Source organism: Geotrypetes seraphini, chromosome 5 (assembly GCF_902459505.1).
Source record: "Geotrypetes seraphini chromosome 5, aGeoSer1.1, whole genome shotgun sequence".
Lineage (NCBI taxonomy): Eukaryota > Metazoa > Chordata > Amphibia > Gymnophiona > Dermophiidae > Geotrypetes > Geotrypetes seraphini.
In genome coordinates, this window is record NC_047088.1 from 110224805 (window position 1) to 110245585 (window position 20781).

Genomic DNA, 20781 nt, shown 5'->3' on the forward strand with positions numbered 1-20781 from the left:
TCTCTACTCTCTCTATGCCCTTCATGATCTTGTAAGTCTCTATCATATCCCCTCTAAGTCTCCTCTTCTCCAGGGAAAAGAGTCCCAGTTTCTCCAATCTCTCAGCATATGAAAGGTTTTCCATACACCATTACCTTGCGTTTCATAGGCGGATTACAAAAGGAGTTATCTGGCCATTTTCAGAGGAATTGAAGAGTAGAGCGGGTTGCTTCAGAGAACTGGGACAAGTCTTGTGGTGTTAGTTTGTCTTCAGGGATTTCTTGAATAGCATGGTTTTTATTTCTTTTCTGAACAATTTGTAGTCTGGGGTCATTATCAGTAAATTGGAGAGTTGGTAGTCTAGTTTTGCTGTTTGTGTGGCTAGAAGGCCATCGTACAGTTTTTTTCGTTTGAAGTCTCTGATTGGGGATGCGTGAACGGTTTGTGGGTTCTCCTATGTCTGGTTCAGGTAGTTTGGATTAGGCGGTTGTTTAGGTAGGCTGGGCTGTCTCCGTTTATGGTTTTAAATAGTAGGCAGTAGAATTTGAATAGTATTCTTGCTTGTATTGGGAGCCAGTGTGAGTCGAGGTATGCCACCGTGATGTGGTAGTGTTTACTCAGTGAATAGATAAGTCTTAGCGTTGTGTTTTGAACTGTTTGTAGTTGTTTTATCATGGTTGCGGTGCAGGGGAGATAGAGTATGTTGCAGTAGTCTAGAAGACCTAGGGCTAGGGATTGGACCAAGCTGGAATTGTGTTCTGTCGAAGAATTTTCGAACTTGCCTTAAGTTTCTCATGACCGCAAATGATTTTTGTATTGTTTTGTTGATTTGTAGTTGCATGGTACAGCATCTGTCTATTGTCATTCCTAGAAGTTTTAGAGTGGGTTGTATGGGGTATGTGATTGAGTTTATTACTAGATTTGTTATGGTTGGGGTTTTATTATTTTCGAGGAGAATTAATTTTGTCTTGTCTGGGTTCAGTTTCAGTTTGTGATTTTTCATCCATGTTGCTACTGTTTCAAGTGTGCTGTGTAGTGTGTCTGTCATGGAGGATGTTGGTTGGTCAAAAGGAAGGAGAATGGTGATGTCTGCATAGCTATAGAGGGTTAAGCCTAATTTGTCCAGGCAGGTGCCGAGGGATATAATGTAGAGATTGAAGAGAGCTGGGGATAGTGGAGATCCTTGGGGTACACCGCAGGGGTTGAACCATGGCTCTGATTTTTCTTTGTTCAACTTTACTCTGTAAGTTCTGAATTGTAGGAATCCTTGAAACCATGTGTGTACCTTATCTGTGATTCCTATTGTATCTAGTATTTGTAGTAAGATGTTATGGTCCACCAGGTCAAATGCTGGTGGACCATAACATGAGATCCAGTTGTTTAATCAGCATTTTTCTACCTATGCTGAGGTGTTGTCTAGCTGTATCCAGGAGGGAACCTAGTAGTGTCTCTGTGCTGTAATTGGTTCTGAAACCATTCTGTGTAGGGTGGAGTATGTTGTGGTCTTCTAGGTAGTTGGTGAGGACAATGGCTAGTAGGCCTTACATTAGTTTGACATAAAGTGGTATTTAGGCTATGGGTCTGTAGTTGAATGGTTGATCTGTTGCTCCTTTAGGGTCTTTTAGGATCGGGGTGATGACAATTTCGCTGAGGTCTTGCAGGAAAAGGCCATCTGTGAGCATGGTTTGTATCCATTGTAAGAGGAGCGCGCAGAATTTGGTACTGGAGGATTTTAATAGGTATGGAGGGCAGTGGTTGAGGTCGCAGGCTGCGTGGCTGTATTTTTTGTATAGTTTGTTAAGGTCGGACCATTGTATAGTGGGGAAGTGGGACCACTTTCTGTCTGTCGCAGCTGATTCTTTTTCTGTGGGGGGCATTATGATCTCTTCTAGGTGGGTTGTGGTTTCAGTGAGGGTAGTCCTGGCAGTTGTAATTTTGTTTTTAAAGTATTCAGCTAAAAGGGTGGCTGAGGGAGGAGGGGTATTGTTATTGGCCAGATAGGGTTTGGTGTCTGTGAGTTCTTTTAATATTTGGAAAAATTTTTTTGTGTCTTGGGTTTCTTTGCTGATTAGATTGGTGTAGTATGTCTTTCTTTTTTCTTTTAGTTTTAGCTTGTATTGTTGGTTTAGTTTTCTCCATGCTGTTTCCGTGGGTTCTTGGTTATCCTTTCTCCATTTTCTTTCTAGTTGTCTACATTGTCTGATCGTCTGCTAATTCTGGTTTTTATTTGTATTGGGGCTAGCTCGTCTATGGTAGCTGTGCTTAGCCTGCACCATTGTGAGATGAAGTCCTTGGGGTTGCATTCTTGGATTGTTGCGTCTGTTTTAGTCCAGAATTTGGAGGGGGTCGATGTATTTACATGAGTTGTAGGTTGATCTTTGGGGTTTTGGTTTGGTTTGGTCTTTGGCCCAGTTGATGTTGAAGGAGTATGTGTAGTGGTCTGACCAGAGGGATCCAGACCACTTTCCATTTGATGTTTGAATCTCTGGCAGCAAGGGCTGTTGGGTCATGAAGGCTGCAATGTCTAGTTGGCAAACTTTCTCATGTGTGGTTTATGGATCTAAAATCTTGTATGTTAGGGCTTCGAGGAATGACAGTAGGTTTTCTACTTGTTTGGAGGATTGGTCTTCGAGATGGAGGTTTAGGTCTCCTAGGATTAGGTTATAAGTTGCCGTTAGTGAGTTTCGGTATATAAAATCTTCAAATTCAGGTCTTGCTGTGTTCCAATTCCCTGGTGTTATATAGCAGAGCATGCAAGTTATGGATCCTTTTAGTGTGGTACATGAAAGTTGGCAGGCTAGTAGATCCATGTAAGGGGCAGACGTTTTGTCTAGTATATTCAGGTTTATGGAGTTTCTGACTAAGATGGCTAGACCTCCTCTTTTTTTTCCCCTGCAGACCACTGTTATTTTGTATCCCTTAGGGCAGACTTTCGTTATCCTGGGATCTGAGTCTGATGTAATCCAGGTTTCTGTGAGGAAGAAGCAGTCAAGATTCTCGTTTTCTATCCAGTCTTTTATGTTATCTGTCTTTGGGCCTAGAGCTCTGATATTTATGTAAGCACATGTAAGTGTGGTGTATTCTGTTTGTGCACTGTTTATTGTTTTTTGGTAGATGAGTGGTCCTGGGTGAGGGTGTGGTTTGGTCTTAGAGGGGTTTGATGGTCTTCTTCCCCATGTTGGAGTGATGGTATGATGTGTATAGGTCTGACAATTTATGTTTCTGTCCACTGTGATTCTCCTGGCTGGGTGGTGAATTCTGTTAGTAGTTGAAATAATTGGAATTGGGAAGATGTTGTTTGAAGCTGCCTTCCAGTTAGTTAGGAGCAGGATGATCAGTAGGACAGTTTGCGTTTGTTTTTGTGGTGTAGATTTCATTGTGGAAGATAGGAGGAAGGAGTTGGAGGGAGTGCGGTTATAGGTGGTCTTTTGAGGTGAAGAGGTTGTTTTCTCTCTTGGAGGTTGTTGGTGGCGGGTGGTTGGGGGTTTTGTGTGATTGTGTGTGTGATCAGTGTTGCAATGGCCGTAGGAGCTGGTCTCCCACACCTGGCCAACTCCTTCCCTTGCGGCTGCCATCTCTGTGCAGAATGAGAAAAGTAAATCTGCAAAAGGAGTCTATTCAAGGCAAAGAATAAAACCCTTTAAAACTGCCTTTAAGCAGCATATGTTCCCTGACCGCTATTTTCAACTTGGCCAAAGGGGGTGCCAAAGGCAGTACTGGCCCATTCCCATACCTCAGAGCCTGGGGCGTGGCTTGCCACAATATAAACCAGAGCCTCAGACAGGGAAGGAGGAGGCTCATGAAGGTGGATGGAAACCAGCCTGGCAGAAGGTGCCAGAGAAACAGACCAGAGGGTAGGACAAAGCTCAGCCCAGAACCAGTCCTGGTGAGGAGCTAATGGAACTGGAGGAAACTGGACTGCCCACTCAGTCAACTTGGCCTATTCCTGAGAAATGCATTGAGGTGTGTGAAGAAGTGCCTGTACAAGGTGAGCTGAATGAGTTTCATAGTTTATTAAAATTTGATTGAACGCTAAACATAGAATTCAAAGCGTTGTACATTAAAACAAACATGACTTAGAACAAACCATTTACATACTGGGATGGGATATAAAACAAGAGGAAAGGGGGGGAGAACTCCATTAATTAAAGAAAAGAGAACAAAAAAGGAAATAACATCAAGGAGGGGAGGTAGATAAATTAAAAAGTGATAAAATATCCAAAGGTGACTCACTCATAAGCATCTTCAAAGAAAAAATATTTTAAATTGCCCTTAAATTTATCTAGGTTTTTTTCTGCTCTAATGTGTAATGGAAGGGAATTCCAAATAGTAGGAGCTGTGGAGCTGTAACTGAAAAAATGGAAGTGCGGCGTGTCCCAATAATTTTTAATGAGGGGACACAAAGAATATGTTGTGAAGCAGATCTTAGAGTTCTAGAAGGCTCATATGGAATCAACAGTCTATTAATAAATGCCGGCTCATTGGACTTTAAAGATTTTAAAGAGTGATTTTGTACGTAATTCCATAAGCGATGGGAAGCCAGTGCATCTTCTTAAGTAAGGGAGAGATGTGATTGTATTTTTTCTAATTCATGATAATTTTAACAGTTGTATTCTGGATCAATTGGAGACATCTAATATCCTTTTGACTTAACCCTTTGTATAGCGAATTACAATAATCAATTTTAGAAATAACAAGAGAGTGGATCAAAATGTTGAGACTGAATATCTAGGAGAGGGACTAAAGATCTTATCATTTTTAGTTTATAAAAACAGTTTTTAACGAGAGCACTAATTTGGGGGACGATAGGCTAGTTTTGTTATCGATGATGACACCTGAAATTTTAATTGATGAAACGACTTCAATTGGGATAGTTTGGATAGATAATGGAGCTGAAAGTTGAGGATTATTTTTCCATGGGAAAAGGACACTGCTGAATTTTGTGATACTGAGAGATAGCATATTAGTATTTAACCAATCTTTGATTTTTTTTTCTAACTTAGAATTGATGGTCATAATATCATTGAGAATGGAGGGGTTAATAGTGTGAAGAATTTGAAGATCGTCAGCATAGGCAAAGATTGAGAAGCCGATTGACTGACAGAGTTAGTAGCGGGGCAAGATAGATATTAAAAAGTAATGGAGATAGAATGGATCCTTGTGGAATACCAAAGTTATTTTGAAAAGGATTGGAAACAGAATTATTGAAATATACTGTTGAAGTTCTGCAAGAAAAATAGGAATGAAACCATTCAAGAATTTGGCCCGTAACATCGATAGAGGTTAATCTTTGAAGTAAAAATCTATGATCTATAGTGTCAAATGCTGCTGCGAGGTCCAAAGAAATAAGAATAACTGATTTATGTTGATCAAGGGAGTATTGGATAGTGTTCTGTAGAGTGATTTCTGCCGAATCCCATTTGATTGGGGTGTAGTATTTGAGTTTTGTCTATAAAATCAGATAATTGATTGTAGACATTTTTTTTTTTGTTAGTTTGGTTAGAAATGGAAGGTTGGCGAGGGGTCTATAATTAATACAATCCTGAGAACAGTTTTTAGGATTTTTGATGATTGGATAGAGCGCGGAGTGTTTCCAGTCATTGGGTAAGGTAGATGTGGTAAGACACTTATGAATGAGTTTTAGGATATATGGCCCAAAGATGGAGAAATAACGTTTTAAGATAAATGGTGGGACTGATTTCTGGATTAGATCCTTTGGTATTGAGAGATTGTATAATACGTCCAATGTCCTTAAGGGATGGTAAGGTACAACAAGAACATGTTGCGGTCAATGAGGATATGGACATTAGCTGAATGAACCCTGCATATTGGTTTTTTTTTCTCTTTCTTGGAGAAGGAATTATTTTGCCTTTTTGCTTGCCTTATTGCAAAGAAACTGTGCAGTAAACCTTTATTGTTCTCACCCGAGAAGAATCAGCTTGAACTGCCTTTTGTTTTATGGATTTATTTTTTCCTTTTTGGCTGGGACTAACTGCACTATACACACTATATATATATATACACACCGTGTGGAGTTAACTATGCAACATCTATTCAGTAGTACTGATGAATGAACCTGTGAAGTGGTTTCAAGTTTATTTAAAATTTCTTATATCGCCCAATCAGCCTTCTAGGCGGTGTACAAATTTGTAAAAATAGAAAAACTTTAACTAAAATACAAGTTTGAGATGACAATACATCCCTAAACTGTGTTTGTGTTTGGAACTTACTCAAGGTTATTTTTCTCCTCTCTTTTGAGCCTCCTGATATCCTAGAAACAAGGCCTAAGCAAAGTCCAGGTGTGGCATCTAACCAGGCTGAAGGAAGCCATAGATCCACTGAATGCAAGCAGTCAGCCATTATCTATACATACCTACTGTTTTGTGTTTGTTTCAAGTGCTGCATTATTTGATTCTTGTGCACTGCATATTTTCTGTTTTACCTTTTTGCCCTGTTTTTGGATTGATATTGTTTTTCATGAAAACTTGTTTATTTTGCAAAGACTGCATAATAAAAGTCTACTTTTGTTTTCAACAATTAAAATCTTGCCTTTGTATCTTCTGTGAGCTTGTCTGGGTGGTCTGTAAAGGTGCTTTGGCAAACTTTGTTAGACAGCACTGCCTATAGGGCCTTCTCCCTGTTGAGAGGCAGGCCTAGTATTCGGTGCCAGCTGGTGGTGGGTTACCGCATTGCTCTTAGCGGGCCCAGCCAGGCAACAACTGTTAAAATGACATTTTAATATGACATCACAGTTTCTTGCAAAGGTGATACTTTTGCAGGGCTTGAATGCATTAAACAGCACAACTTAACATCCATTTTGAGGGGTCATTTATAAAAGTATATGGCAAAGCAAGATGTGTCATAAGCTTAAAGCATGGCAAGCACAACAAGCTTAGCTGTATTGAAAAAGGGCTCATCCCTAGCTCATTTGCATTTTACACAATAGGGCACCAAAGATGGCTCTGTATAACAGTGTATCCATGCATGCAAATCATGCATGTCTTTGGAACCTTAATTCTGACCAAAGCAAGGCTGGGGTCCAAGATGAAACAAGGTGACTTTTGTAGAAAAAATAAAAAAAGAAGATGCTCTTTGAAAAATGACATAAAATTATAATTGTACAGGGGAATCAACAAATAAATTATCAAGTTTTAGCTACACTCAAGGGTCATTTTAGATGTGGGAGGTGTAGTGTTTGCCCACATGCCATTGAAACTCAGCAGGTGTCTCATCCAGTTTTACATAAGTCATACGATCTTAAACACCACACGGATTGCAGTACCGAGGGAGTAGTATATATGATCATATGCCCGTGTCAATTGTTGTATATTGGACACACCACTCGGACCATCAGGGTTCGAATTACGGAACACCTCAGTAAAATTCGACGAGGTGATTTGGGGGCTCCCCTTACACAGCATTGGCAAGCGCTGTCTCACTCCCTTGAAGAATTAAAGTTTGTCATATTGGAAGCCCCTATTCTTCATAGGGGTGGGAACAAACAACCAGTACTATGGAAACGTGAACAAGCCTGGATTTTCCATTGGCAGACTGTCAGCCCGGCAGGTTTGAATAGAGAAGTGGAGTGGTGGGCGTTCCTCCACTAAGATTGACAGGTGCACCTGTATATGTTGTGGGAGTTCAGGAGGAAGTTACCTTACCAGGAAGTGATGTAATCAAGAGTGACAAGGAAGGTACCACCGGCAGCGATGAGAAGTTCAGTGAGTGTTATGTGTATACACTTTTTATAACAATGCATTATTGAAAGCATTCTCTTGTATTGGCAGGAAGAAGTTTTCACTCAATTTCAGCTTGTTTGGCGGCTCTCTGAAGAAGCCTTTGGCGAAACGCGTTAGAGCCTGCTGGAGTGAGACAGCTTCCCGAAGCACCTATGCAAGTTAAGTTCACATTTGAAAAGCGTTGAAGTTATTATTTTTTCACATGATTGATTTGGGACATTAGTTTAGTCTTTTTTGCAAGATATTTTTCACCATATTTCTTTCTATCACGGGAGAGGATGCAATGATAGAACACTGAAATGCTTATAGGGGCTTGTCCCCAGTTAGCATTTATTCCACCTTGTTTTTCAAGGTTCTGAGCACCTCTCTGGTTGAAAGTTTATATATTGAAGTGAAGTTCACATTACAAGTTCTTCCTTTTCAGTTTTGCTGTATGGTTCTGCTTTTTGGGAGACATAGTTTAGAATTTGACCCAGTAGTTTTCATTATAAAATTATAAACTACACAATAGAGATATTTGCACCCAAAAATGGCAAAAATTTGCAGAAAAGTGATAACACATCTTCATGTCATATCTTTGCTTACAGTTGGCTGCAAAGCCTCCAAGTGCAAATCCTAGATGCACGACATAGACCATGACTATTGCTTCAGTTATGGCTTGAATCAAAATATAGGTCAGGAGCAATGAGGAGTCAAAGCAAGCCTTAAATTTATTGCAACATTTTTTTACATGGTTTGCTGGCCCATATAAATTGAGGCAAGCTCATGTTAGGTTCTAAATTTTTGCATAGTACCAAGAGTTTAATCCACAAAATTTCAGTTCCCCCGACAGGTTTTATTGGGCTGCAGCACTTAGAAAAAGTGGTTGTTTTGTGTTATGCAGAGCATGACATTCTGAAAGTGTGTGGCGCAGTGGTTGAAGCTACAGCCTCAGCACCCTGGGGTTGTGGGTTCAAACCCCGCGCTGCTCCTTGTGACCCTGGGCAAGTCACTTAATCCTCCACAGCCCCAGGTACGTTAGATAGATTGTGAGCCCACCGGGACAGACAGGGAAAATGCTTGAGTATCTGATTGTAAAACCGCTTAGAAAACCTTGATAGGCGGTATATAAAAAATTCTAATAAAACTTAATAAACTTAAACTTAAACATCCATTCAGTTTCCTGTAAGTCTTGAACTAGTAGAGTTCAGCCAAAACTTTTTGCATGGTTTTGTTTGAAACCCTAGGGAACATCAATATAAAATTTTGTTCAGTTTGGAGGTGGTCAAGCAGAGATCCCTGATCTATTTGATATGGATTGATCCAAATGAAATGTATGCTGCTTACTTGGTTTTCCTGACTGGTCATTATATCGAGTCCTAAAACTTGAAACCTGGATAGATGACCTGAATGGAGAAGTTTCATGCTATTACTGGCTCCCAGTAATCCTTAGGGTCCACTACAAATGCGCCTGCCTAACCTTCAAATCTATACACGGCATCCTTCCTCCCCTTTTTCCACTATCCTGGAACTCCTCGAATCCCAACACCACCAGATCCACTCAAAAATTCAAACTATCCTTCCCCTCTTTAAAAGGCATACCCATTCAGGAAAATTAGGGACATCCATTGTCTTCAGGATCACCGAACTGTGGAACAGCTTTACAGCTCCCTCCAACTCTTCCGAAAACATTTGAAAACTTGGCTTTACTCTAAAATATAATTGACCTCTCCCTATTCAATATACTAAGTCCCTCTAAACTTTCTCTTTACTATGTCCTTCTACTTTCGTTGGAGTTCCTTCTATATCTATTCCTGTAAACCGTGTCGAGCTCTACTTCTGTGGAGATGATGTGGTATACAAACTTAAGGTTTAGTTTAGTATACGAACAATAACGTTTTCATGCTTTTCCCAAACATCTTGGAGAATACATCTCTTCAGCGTCAAACATGTGCCACTTGGTTGACCTATTTGGCTTCAGAGGATCATGATCATTATTTCAAGGCACCTAGAGTACCACAGATCCTAATAGGCTGAAGATAGGTTCAAGTTATACAGTGGAAAGTAAAATGCATTTCTCCTATAAAGGAGTGGATAAAATATGATCATATTAGCCCCTATTATCAACAACTTCATTGGCTGCCATTCGAGGCAAAAGTATTGCTTAAATTTGATTGTATCTGCTTTAAAGCATAATTTGGTTTGGTTTATCTTATTTCTCATTTTGAAATATTTAAGTCTAATAAGAACACTCGAAAAAATTACTGGTTTGCGTTTCCAACATCAAAAGCTTGCCATTTCAAGAGATTCTTAAAAAAACATTTGCTTATCAGGCAGGAAAAATGAACACCTGGTGGAGTACTTTGATGCCATAAGCTCAGTCTCATTATTCTTTCAGAAAGTTGTTGAAAATCTATTTGTTTGATAAATTTGTAAACTGACAGTTATTGTTGAAATCCTATCTAACTGAGAAACTTGTAACCCAATTATTATAGCTATATTCTAGGATGTGTATGTTCACTGATTGTACAGTCCTTTTGATGTAAACCGCCTAGAACTAAGTGGTATGGCGGTATACAAAGAAAAAAATAAAATAAAGGCTAATATTTCAATACAATAAAAGGTCAGAGTAGGCCAAAGTCTAGAAGCAAAAATTACCTGAATATGGCGATTTGACCATAGTTGTTTCCAGCAGCGAGGTACTTCCCACAGGGAGAAAAGCTCTGGGAAAAGACAGTCATGTGAAGGAGCTCTAAGGAACGTTGCATATCCATCTAAAAGTGAAAGAAAATCCAATAAAATAAAGGAAGGAGAAATCTATCTATAAGGTTAAGGCTGTTGAAAGATTTCTATTTGCTAATTCACCACTGATAATCAGTTAAGTGAGAGTTAACTAACAGTGCTGGTACAAGAAAGCTGTAGACCATCTTGTGCCTAGCTGACTCTTATTTAAAATAGACAATGACACAGTGACAAAATTCATCACTGTACCCTTCCCCAAGGATAACTGCGGGGGAAACAATCCCATGTCATTTAGTGTTCATATCAACCTCAGTCCTTCCAGACCAGCATTCTTCAATGCAAGGCTTGAGGGTCAGTGGTTGTGCATATTCATACTCTGATTCTTCCTTCTCTCCTTAAAAAATGACATGGAGATGGTTTCCTGCGGTTATCCGTGGGAACAGTGATTAATTTTCTCATAATGTCATTCTTTAATTTAAAAGACAATTCAATTAATGAAAAGATGACAATGTACAGAGGCATAGTACTTGAAAAGGAAAATTGTGCTTATTGAGACTAATTTTAGAAAAGATTTGGAGAAATCTTTGGGGACTTGGGGGCCTGGGCCAACCTACTTTAAGCTCAGGCCTCTTCTAAACCTGCATCACCCTTAAATGGCTAGTAGGGATGCCTAAGCCCCGCCAGCCAGGAAATACAGTGCCTGAGCTGTTTCCTGGCTCCTTGTGTTGCTACCACCGCTAGGACTTCTCACGCATGCTCAGTATGAACAAGAACCAAGTATGCTTGGGGAGTCCTGCCTCAATTAGCTCCCCAACCCACCATTTTGTACCAAGCAAGCTGAAGTAGCCACATTTTTTCATAGAGCTCTTAACTGTTCAAAAAAAAAAATTGCTAAGCACTAACTAATTTAATTAATTTATATAGAATTTCTATAGAATTTAATTAATTTATATAGAATTTCAAGACTGTGATATATAGTTATATGTGTTTGGTAAATATCACAAATTTATAATAATTTACTCCCTGGAGATATTATATCTAGTAGTACAGGCCATTCTGGATAATCAACAGATGGAGGTAAGCTACATTATGAGAAAACTTTTTTGCAACTCCAGTCACATAGAAAGAGTGTTAACAGATACCATTATGGTGAGAGGAAGCCAACTTGATTTTCAATCCCAAAATTAATAAATTCCATCCAGGAGGGAGGTATTCCTATGTTTTTGGAACAAGTTTGAATCTTCTAGAAGTCTGGAAGATACTGCATCCTAACAAAAATGATTAGATACATTTGTCTACAGCTTACTCCACCCTTTTGCATATAAATTGGTTTTTAAAATTTCAAGTATATTATAGCCAAAAAGATATGGAAACATTAATTGAGCTAATTCTAAATTTTTGATCATACTCTGATTATGAATGATTTTCAATTTTTTATTTCTCTGTCATCTATGAGACGCTGGAGATTGATAACTTGGTTATGTGGAAACATACAGATTTTAGAAGATGCTTCTTAGTAAATGGAAGGAACAAAGGGCCTAGTCCCTCCTGCTGGACCCTCCCCCCCGACATCACATTGTCTACGATGACACCCAGATCCTTTTCTTGGGCGCTAACCCCCCAAGGTAGACCCTAGCATCCGGTAACTGTGATTTGGGTTATTCTTCCCAATGTGCAACACTTTGCAATTGTCCACATTAAATTTCATGTGCTACTTGGACTCCCAGTCTTCCAATTTCCTAAGGTCTGCCTGCAATTTTTCATAACTTTGAACAATTTAGTATCATCTGCAAATTTAATAACCTCACTTGAAAGTTATTGGAACTCGACGACATTATATGTTTTTCAGTGATGGCTCCGCAACTTTGGAACACTTTGCCTCAGCATGTAAGAGAGGAAAATGATTTGAGTCGTTTTAAAAGTAACTTAAAGAGTTTCCCTTTTAAAGATGCTTTTAATCTTTAAATTATGCTCAAATTTTATATTAGTTTTCTTCCAGGTTTCCACTTTTCCCTCCCTAATGTACTTTCCATTTATGGTTCTCCTCTGTACTTTAAAGCATTGAATTGTAATTCTGTCCCTTTTTACCTTGTGCATTGATTGATTGTAAGTCTATTTGTCTAACCCATTATTTTAAATTTTAAAGGGTATGTCTAAATATATATTTATATTAATGTTGTATCTCGCTTAGTAAAACTAAATACGCAATTAAAACTAAAATAAAACTTGAAACTTAACTAGCACTGGTCTCAGTGCAGACCCCTGTGGCACTCCACTCTTTATTCTCCTCCATTGAGAAAAATGACCATTTAACCCTACCCTCCGTTTTCTATTTGATAACCAATTCCTAATCTACAACAACTTTGCCACCTATCCCATGACTGTTTAATTTTCTCAGGAGCCTCTCATGAGAAACTTTGTCAAAAGCTTTCTGAAATTCTAGATACACTACATCAACCGGCTTACCTTTATTCACATGTTTATTCACACCTTCAAAGAAGTCAAACCGGGCTGACTGTCTCATTAATTCATGTTTGTCTATGGGCTCCTTTTATGAATGTGCGCTATGCGTTTTAGCGCATGCAATGGATTAGCGCGCGCTAGCCAAAAATCTACCGCCTGCTATTCTGCCCATTAAGGCCCTAGCGCGCCTTTGTAAAGGAGCCTTATGTGTTCCATAATTTTATTTTTTATAATTGTTCCACCATTTTGCCTGGCACTGAAGTCAGGCTTACCGGTCTGTAATTTCCCGCATCTTCCCTGTAACCCTTTTTAAAAATCGGCATAACACTGGCCACTAGTGCTGCCCAATTCAGGAAAAAAAAATTCAATTTGATTCAGCATATTGAATCGATTTTTTGATTCGATTCAATTCTCCTGCCCAAGTGGATGTTTTTTTCAAATATTCTGGTGGGTTTATTTTATAGCCTCTTCACCCCTTTTATAGCCTCTTCACCCACTTTGCCCTCTCCTGGGGCTGTGGTGTAAATAAACAAACAAACAAAAAACACTTTTCCTCTCTCTCTTAAATCCTAGCTCACATTCGTGGTCTAACACCATAAAATAGAAAATAAAATTATTTTTTCTACCTTTTGTTGTCTGATCATTATTTAGATCTTATTAGTCACAGGCTCCAGTTGTCTTCTGATAACTTGCCTGCCAGGGTCTCCTTCTTTCTTCTTACTCCGTGCTAACCATCTATCTTCCGTCTCTGTCCTCCCCTTCCCTCCCCCGGAGGTCTGGTATCTTTCCTATTTTTCGTCTCCATCCACAGATCCACCTTTTTTGAATTAACCTTTCATCCTTCATCTCTCTCTCCTTTCCCACCACCCCAGGGTCCACCATCTCTCCCTTTCTCTTCCCAACTACCCTCCTATCCAGTATCTCTATCCCCCCTCCGCACCATCCCTTGTGTCCAGCTTCTCTCCCTTTTTGTTCCTTCCCTCCCTAAATCCCATTGTCCACCATCTATCTCCCTCTCCTGTTTTTAGATCCTTATTTCTTCTATCCTTCCTCCATCTCCCCTCTCCATGATCTCTCCCAAGTCCATCTCCCCACTCCACCAAGTTCATTTCTCCCATCTATCTTCTCCCCATCTCACCTCTCCCTCCATCTACCTTTTTTTAATGGCACTCCTAAGCCCTCACCACCACCAAACCCCCGCACCGTCCGGAAGAGGTCTGCCGGTGGCGGTAGCGATCCACTCCTGCCACTACTCCTAACGTCTTCTCTCCACTGCGGCCTGCCCTCAGTGAAAACTTCCTGTTTCCGCTTGGGCGGCCGAATGGAGAGAAGATGCCCAGAGTAACAGCAGGATAGTGAATTGAATTCGCTACCCCGCTTTTGCCTGGCCAGGGAGGAGAGGAAAAAGCCTTGCTTGCGGTAAGGAGAGAGCCGTGCTGCCCCGACCTGCACCAGAGACTCGTTCGGGCTTCCCCTCTGCCACCGGAGTCCTTGCTTCGATGTAACTTCCGGTTTTGCAAAACCGGAAGTTACATCAGAAGCAAGGACTCCGGACTCCCCTGAAAATTGAAATTAAATTAATATTGATTAGAGATCGGGTTTGGTGAGTTGAACACCGACCACTGGTATATTGAATCTTTCCCTGCAAGTATTGAAATGACTTTGAATTACGTGATTGGAAGAAGAAATGGCTGATTGTTTGAATATTATTTAAGAAAGTGGAGTTTGTTTTGAACCTATAAAGCTCATCTGAGGTTTTTTCTCCACTTTTCTTCTGGAAGACCACAACATACTCCACCCCATGCAATCTGGCTTCAGAACCAACTTCAGCACAGAGACACTAGGCTCCCTTATTGACACAGCTAGACAACACCTAAGCACAGGCAAAAAAAATGCTGCTCATACAATTGGATCTGACTGCAACATTTGATCTGGTGGACCATAGCATCCTACTGCAAATTTTAGACACAATAGGAATCACTGATAAGGTATTCTCATGGTTTGAAGGATTCCTAAATTCCAGAACCTACAGAGTAAAGTTGGATAAAGAAAAATCAGAACCTTGGTCCAACCTCTGCAGCGTACCCCAAGGATCCCCACTATCCCCTACTCTCTTCAATCTCTATACTGCCTCCCTTGGCACCTACCTGGACAAATTAGGCCTAACTTCCTATAGTTATGCAGACGACATCACTATTCTCGTACCTTTTTTTTTTTTTTTACTTTTTTATTCATTATCATATTATTCACAAGTAATACAACTTGTTAAAGCAATACAGTCATAATCAATTATATATAAAAAACCAAAAGAAGAAATATTCACATTACTGTTAAAACAAAACCCATTCTTAATGGTTATAACTCTTTCATAGACCTCAAATTAGAAGAACGATCCAGTGAACCGCCTAGAAGTCGCACGATTATGGCGGTATAGAAGAATAAAGTTATTATTATTATTATTACAGGGAGATAATCAAAGAAAAATTACAAATTATGAAATAAGAAAAGGCTTAATACGTCTACCCCCCGGATTTTATTTTTTGGTGCTAGACTCTTTACCTCTGATAAACCCCTTAAGGTCCAAAAAGGATCTTAGATGATCAGGTGTGTAAAAAACATATTTTAGACCCATATATTTAATTATACATTTACAAGGATAAGCTAAAGTAAAAGTAGCCCCCAACTTCTTTGTATCTTCTCGCATTGTTAAAAAAAGCTTACGCCTTTCTTGTGTCGGTTTTGTAACATCATGGTATAGCCATACGTTGACCACAGAAAGGTGTACCTAGTTTTTTTAAAGAATAACCTCATAATTGAATTAAGATCTTGCTCAAATATAAAGTTTACAATTAATGTAGCTCTGTCCTTTATATCCATTAAAGATTCTTCCAAAACTGCTGTTAAATTTTGTAAATCAATCTCATCTGTTAAATTCCCAGAAAGCGGTATATTTTCAGAGACGAGTACTTCTTCCAAACCAGAAATTTTTTGAAGACGTCTATTGGTAACATAGAAGGAATTTTTGGACAATTCAGTACTCTTAAATTAAGACGTCGATTATAATTTTCAATCATTTCTATCTTGCGAGATATAATAGCCTGATCTCTAATTATAGTAGAAATGGCATTTTTCAAAGGAATAGTCTCAGAGTCTATCTCCTCTAAGCATTCTTGTTTCACTTTTTCAATATTTGAAGTAAAGGAGTCTACTTTGGTTACCAGTACTTGAACATCTGAAGCCGTCTTTTCCACCTTCTCCTCCATTCTCCTTATGGCCTCCAGAAGGATACCCAGGGTGTTAGCAGGAGTTCTTCCTGAGGCTTCCCTCAGAGCTCTTACTCCCCTGCTCTCCAGACAAGAGTGTAGCTCTGCCCGCTACCTGCTCCGGAGAGACTTCCTCCTCCCCTTCGGAGAACAAGTTGCTGCTCTTCCCACCCACTGGACAGAGCGGTGCAGAGATCGTTGATGGTGACAGAGATGTCTCCAGGTCCAAGGGCTCGAGTGCTTCCTCACTCGAAGCCGCTGCAGAAGTCTGCCGCCAAGGGGAAGTCCGAGGGTCGGCGACGTTCCGCGGCTCCAAAAACTGCTGAAGTGTCTAAGCATCGGAGAGGAGGTAAGCGCCGCCGGTTGAGATATCCTCATGGCCCCTTTCCTCTTAGTATGGGGCATAGTACGAAACTTGGAAAAAGCAGTAGATTTTGAAGTAAAAAAGTGGACAGCCGGGATGCCGCTGCTACACGTCTGCCATCTTGGATCGCCTTACTGCTATTCCACCATTCTCATACCTTTTGATCATCCAAAACCCTCCATGACAGACACACTACACTGAACACTAGAAACAGTAGCAACATGGATGAAAGATCACAAACTGAAACTGAACCCAGACAAAACAAAATTCATCCTCCTTGAAAACAACAAAGTCCCAACCATACCCAATATAGAAATTAACTCAATCAATTACCCCATTCAAACCACCCTAAAACTACTAGGAATGACGATAGACAGATGCTTCACCATGCAACTACAAATCAATAAAACAATACAGAAATCATTCGCAGTTATGAGAAACCTAAGACAAGTTCAAAAATTCTTCGACAGAACACAATTCCAGCTCTTAGTACAATCTCTAGTCCTAGGAATTCTAGACATTCTCTATCTCCTCTGCCCAGCAACAATGACAAAACAACTACAAACAATCCAAAACACAGCACTGAGACTCATCAATTCATTGAGGAAACACGACCACATCACAGAGGCATACCTCAACTTACACTGGCTTCCAATCCTGGCAAGAATACAATTCAAACTCTACTGTCTACTATTTAAAACTATAAACGGCACCATCCCAACCTACCTGAACAACCGCCTCATCCAAACTACCTCAACTAGACATAGGAAAACCCACACTCCATTCACACACCCTCCAATGAAAGAAGTTAAATGGAAAAAACTATATGATGGCCTCCTAGCCACACAAGCAGCAAAACTAGACAACCAAATCTCCATCTACTGATAACGACCCCAGACTATAAAATATTCAGAAAAGAAATAAAGACTCTACTTTTCAAGAAATCCCTGAAAACGACTTAATACCGCAAGTACCTTCCCAATTTCCAAAGCCTTCCCAATTCCCCAAAGCAACCTGATCTACTCTTTTATCTCCCCTGGAAATTGCCAGATATATTCTTTTGTAATTCGCCTTGAACCGCAAGGTAATGGCGGAATAGAAATCTCTAATGTAATGTAATGTAATTATGTTGTTGCCCCAATTCTCAAGCTTTCCTAATATCTGAAAACATTTCTTCATTTTTCTGCTCATTTTGTCCCGGAGGACAGTATAACCCTATCTTTATATAGTCCTTCTCTTCACACATGGAATTTATATCCATATGGATTCAATACTATCTATGTCATGCATAATGTTTATTTTATTAGATTCAATTCCCTCTTTAACATATAGCGCAACTCCCCCCCCACCAATTTGATCTACTCTATCCTTGCAATATAATTTGTACCCAGGTAACACAGTGTCCTATTGATTGTTCTCCTTCCACCAGGTCTCTGAGATGCCTCATCATTCAGTGCTATATACTCTAACTCTCTTTAGACTTCTAGCATTTGTATACAGACACTTCAAATTGTGTTTTTTCCTTGCAACTACAGGCTGCTGAGAAGACAGGGAAAATCTGAGTCTTTTACTCCGCCTTCCTCTTAAATCCTTCTGGCTTTCTTTCACCATTATCAGAACCTCTCTGTTTAGACTCCCTAAATATCCTGTTTCAATAGTATCCTTCAAGGATACCTCACACCAAACCATCTGCTCCTTGGCGACTGTCAGCTTTCCCCTGCATCTCAGTTTAAAAGCTGTTCTCTCTCCTTTTTAAACATTAGCGCCAGCAGCCTGGTTCCATCCCGGATAAGGTGGAGTACATCTTTCTGGAACAAGCTCCCCCTTTCCCAGAAGATTGTCCAGTTCTTAACAAATCTAAATCCCTCATCCCTGAACCATCGTCTCAACCACGCATTGAGAATTCAGAGCTCTGCCTGCCTCTTGGGTCCTGCATGTAGAACTGGGAGCATTTCTGAAAATGCTACCCTGGTGGATCTGGATTTCGGCTTTCTATCTAAGAGCCTAAATTTGGTTTCCAGAACCTCCCTCCCACATTTTCCTATGTCATTGGTACCTAAATGTACCAAAACAGCTGGCTCCTCAGCATTATCTAAAATCTTATCTTTGTGACGAGCGAGGTCCGCCATCTTCACACCAGGCAGGCAAGTGACCAGGCGATCCTCATGTCCACTAGCCACCCAGCTATCTACATGCCTAAAGATCAAATCACCAACTACAACAGCTGTCCTAACTTTTCCCTCCTGGGCAGAACCCCTGGAGACATCCTCGGTGCGAGAGGATATTGTATCCCTTGGGGGTCAGGTCCTAGCTACAGGATTATTTCCTACTTCATCAGGGTGATGCTCTCCTTCTAGGAAACCTCTCTCCTCCAAGGCAGTATAGGGGCTACCAGACTGGAGGCGGGACTTCTCTACAACATCGCCTGAATCTCCTGCCCCCTCCCTCAGCGTGCTTTGGCATGCGGTATACAGTTGCTGATCCAGTGCAATCGATGCACACATTTGATAAAAATAGGGGCTGGGGTATCCATCTCAAACAATTTTAATCAAAATTGAGGGGTTTTAAGGCAGAAATATAAAAATTTTGTAAAAAGATGGCCGCCACCAGTGAATTTGCGCCAAAAACAGCAAAAATAAAGAAAATCTGAAAATAAAAAAATAGCAATTTGGGGTTTGGGAAGGTGAGAGACCTGAACCCTAATCTCAGAAACTCCAAAAAATGATTTTACAGAGTCCCACAGACCATCCCCAAAGCTCCCATAGAAATAATGGAGGTGTACTTACAGTCTATGAAGTGCCTGCCTGCAAGCTCTGTTACACTGCAGCTGAATGGAGGAAAAGCACAGTTACTTACCGTAACAGGTGTTATCCAGGGACAGCAGGCAGCTATTCTCAAATATGGGTGACGGCATCCATGGAGCCCCGGATGCTGACAGCCTCGCAAGCAGACTTGCTTGTAGAAACCTTAGAAAATTTTGTGACTGTCGCAACATGTATGCGCGAGTGCCTTACCGCCCAGCTTAGGGCGCGTCTCCTCAGTTCAGATAGCTAGCAGAGAAGCCAACCAGGGGAGGCAGGTGGGTTGTGAGAATAGCTGCCTGCTGTCCCTGGATAACACCTGTTACGGTAAGTAACTGTGCTTTATCCCAGGATAAGCAGGCAGCCTATTCTCATATGTGGGTGACCTCCAAGCTAACCAGAATGGGATGGTGGGAGTGTTGGCAATTCAGGAGAATAAATTTTGTAATACTGCCTGGCCAAAATGGCCATCCTGACTGGAGAAAACTTCCAGACAATAATGAAAGGTGAAAATATGAACCAAGAACCAAGTGGCAGCTTTGCAAATTTCCTCAATAGGAATAGATCTGAGGAAAGCTACAGATGCTGCCATAGCTCCGACTTTGTGGGCTATGACTCAACTCTGTAGATGCAGTCTAGCCTGGGCATAGCAGAAAGAAATGCAAGCAGCCATCCAGTTGGAGAGGGTGCACTTAGAAATAATAATAATAATAATTTTATTTTTATATACCGCCAAAGCCATGAAAAGTTTGAGGCGGTTTACAACAAGAAGTGCTGGACAATCAGCGAAGAGGTCAACAATTCAAAGACATCTATACAATCTTATATAATGGAAGAAGTAGAAAGCTATATAGTTCATAAGGTTAATGGTTGAATTTGCAGTGCTATAAAATTCTTAGTTTACAAATCGATTGAACAAACTTGTTTGGATCGAAGGAGACAAAAAGTTGAGGAACTGATCTGTGCAGTTTGGTGCATTCCAAGTAGAAGGCCAAAGCACGCTTGCAGTCCAGAGTATGAAGAGCTGATTCTCCAGGATGAGAATGAGGCCTTGGAAAAAACACTGGAAGTACAAGTGATTAATTGAGATGAAATTCTGAAATCACTTTAGGTAAGATTTTAGGATGAGTACGGGGGACCACCTTGTCATGATGGAATACTGTGAAAGGTGGATCAGCAACTAAAGCTTGTAGCTCACTAACTCGTCTAGCAGAAGTGAGTGCAATGAGAAAAACCACTTTCCAAATGAGATATTTAAGATGAGCCATATCCATTGGTTCAAAGGGAGGCTTCATCAATTGAGCAACAACATTGAGATTCCAAACCTCAGGAGGAGGTTTGAGAGGTGGTTTGACATTAAAAAGTCCTTTCATAAATCTGGAAACCACAGGATGAGCTGAAAAGGGTTTTCCTTCAATAGGCTGATGAAAAGCAGCAATTGCACTGAGATG

General features: G+C 40.4%; 1 protein-coding gene across 8 annotated transcripts in view; it reads right to left on the minus strand.

The window, feature by feature from the left end:
- The window catches only part of THOC6 (THO complex 6), a 199006-nt gene that overhangs the window by 140373 nt on the left and 37852 nt on the right, over positions 1-20781 (minus strand). For all 8 annotated transcript variants that reach the window (XM_033944779.1, XM_033944778.1, XM_033944771.1 and 5 more), the window contains one exon: positions 10356-10471. In XM_033944779.1, the coding sequence (XP_033800670.1) occupies positions 10356-10471 (116 nt within the window). The remainder of the gene's footprint in view (positions 1-10355; positions 10472-20781) is intronic.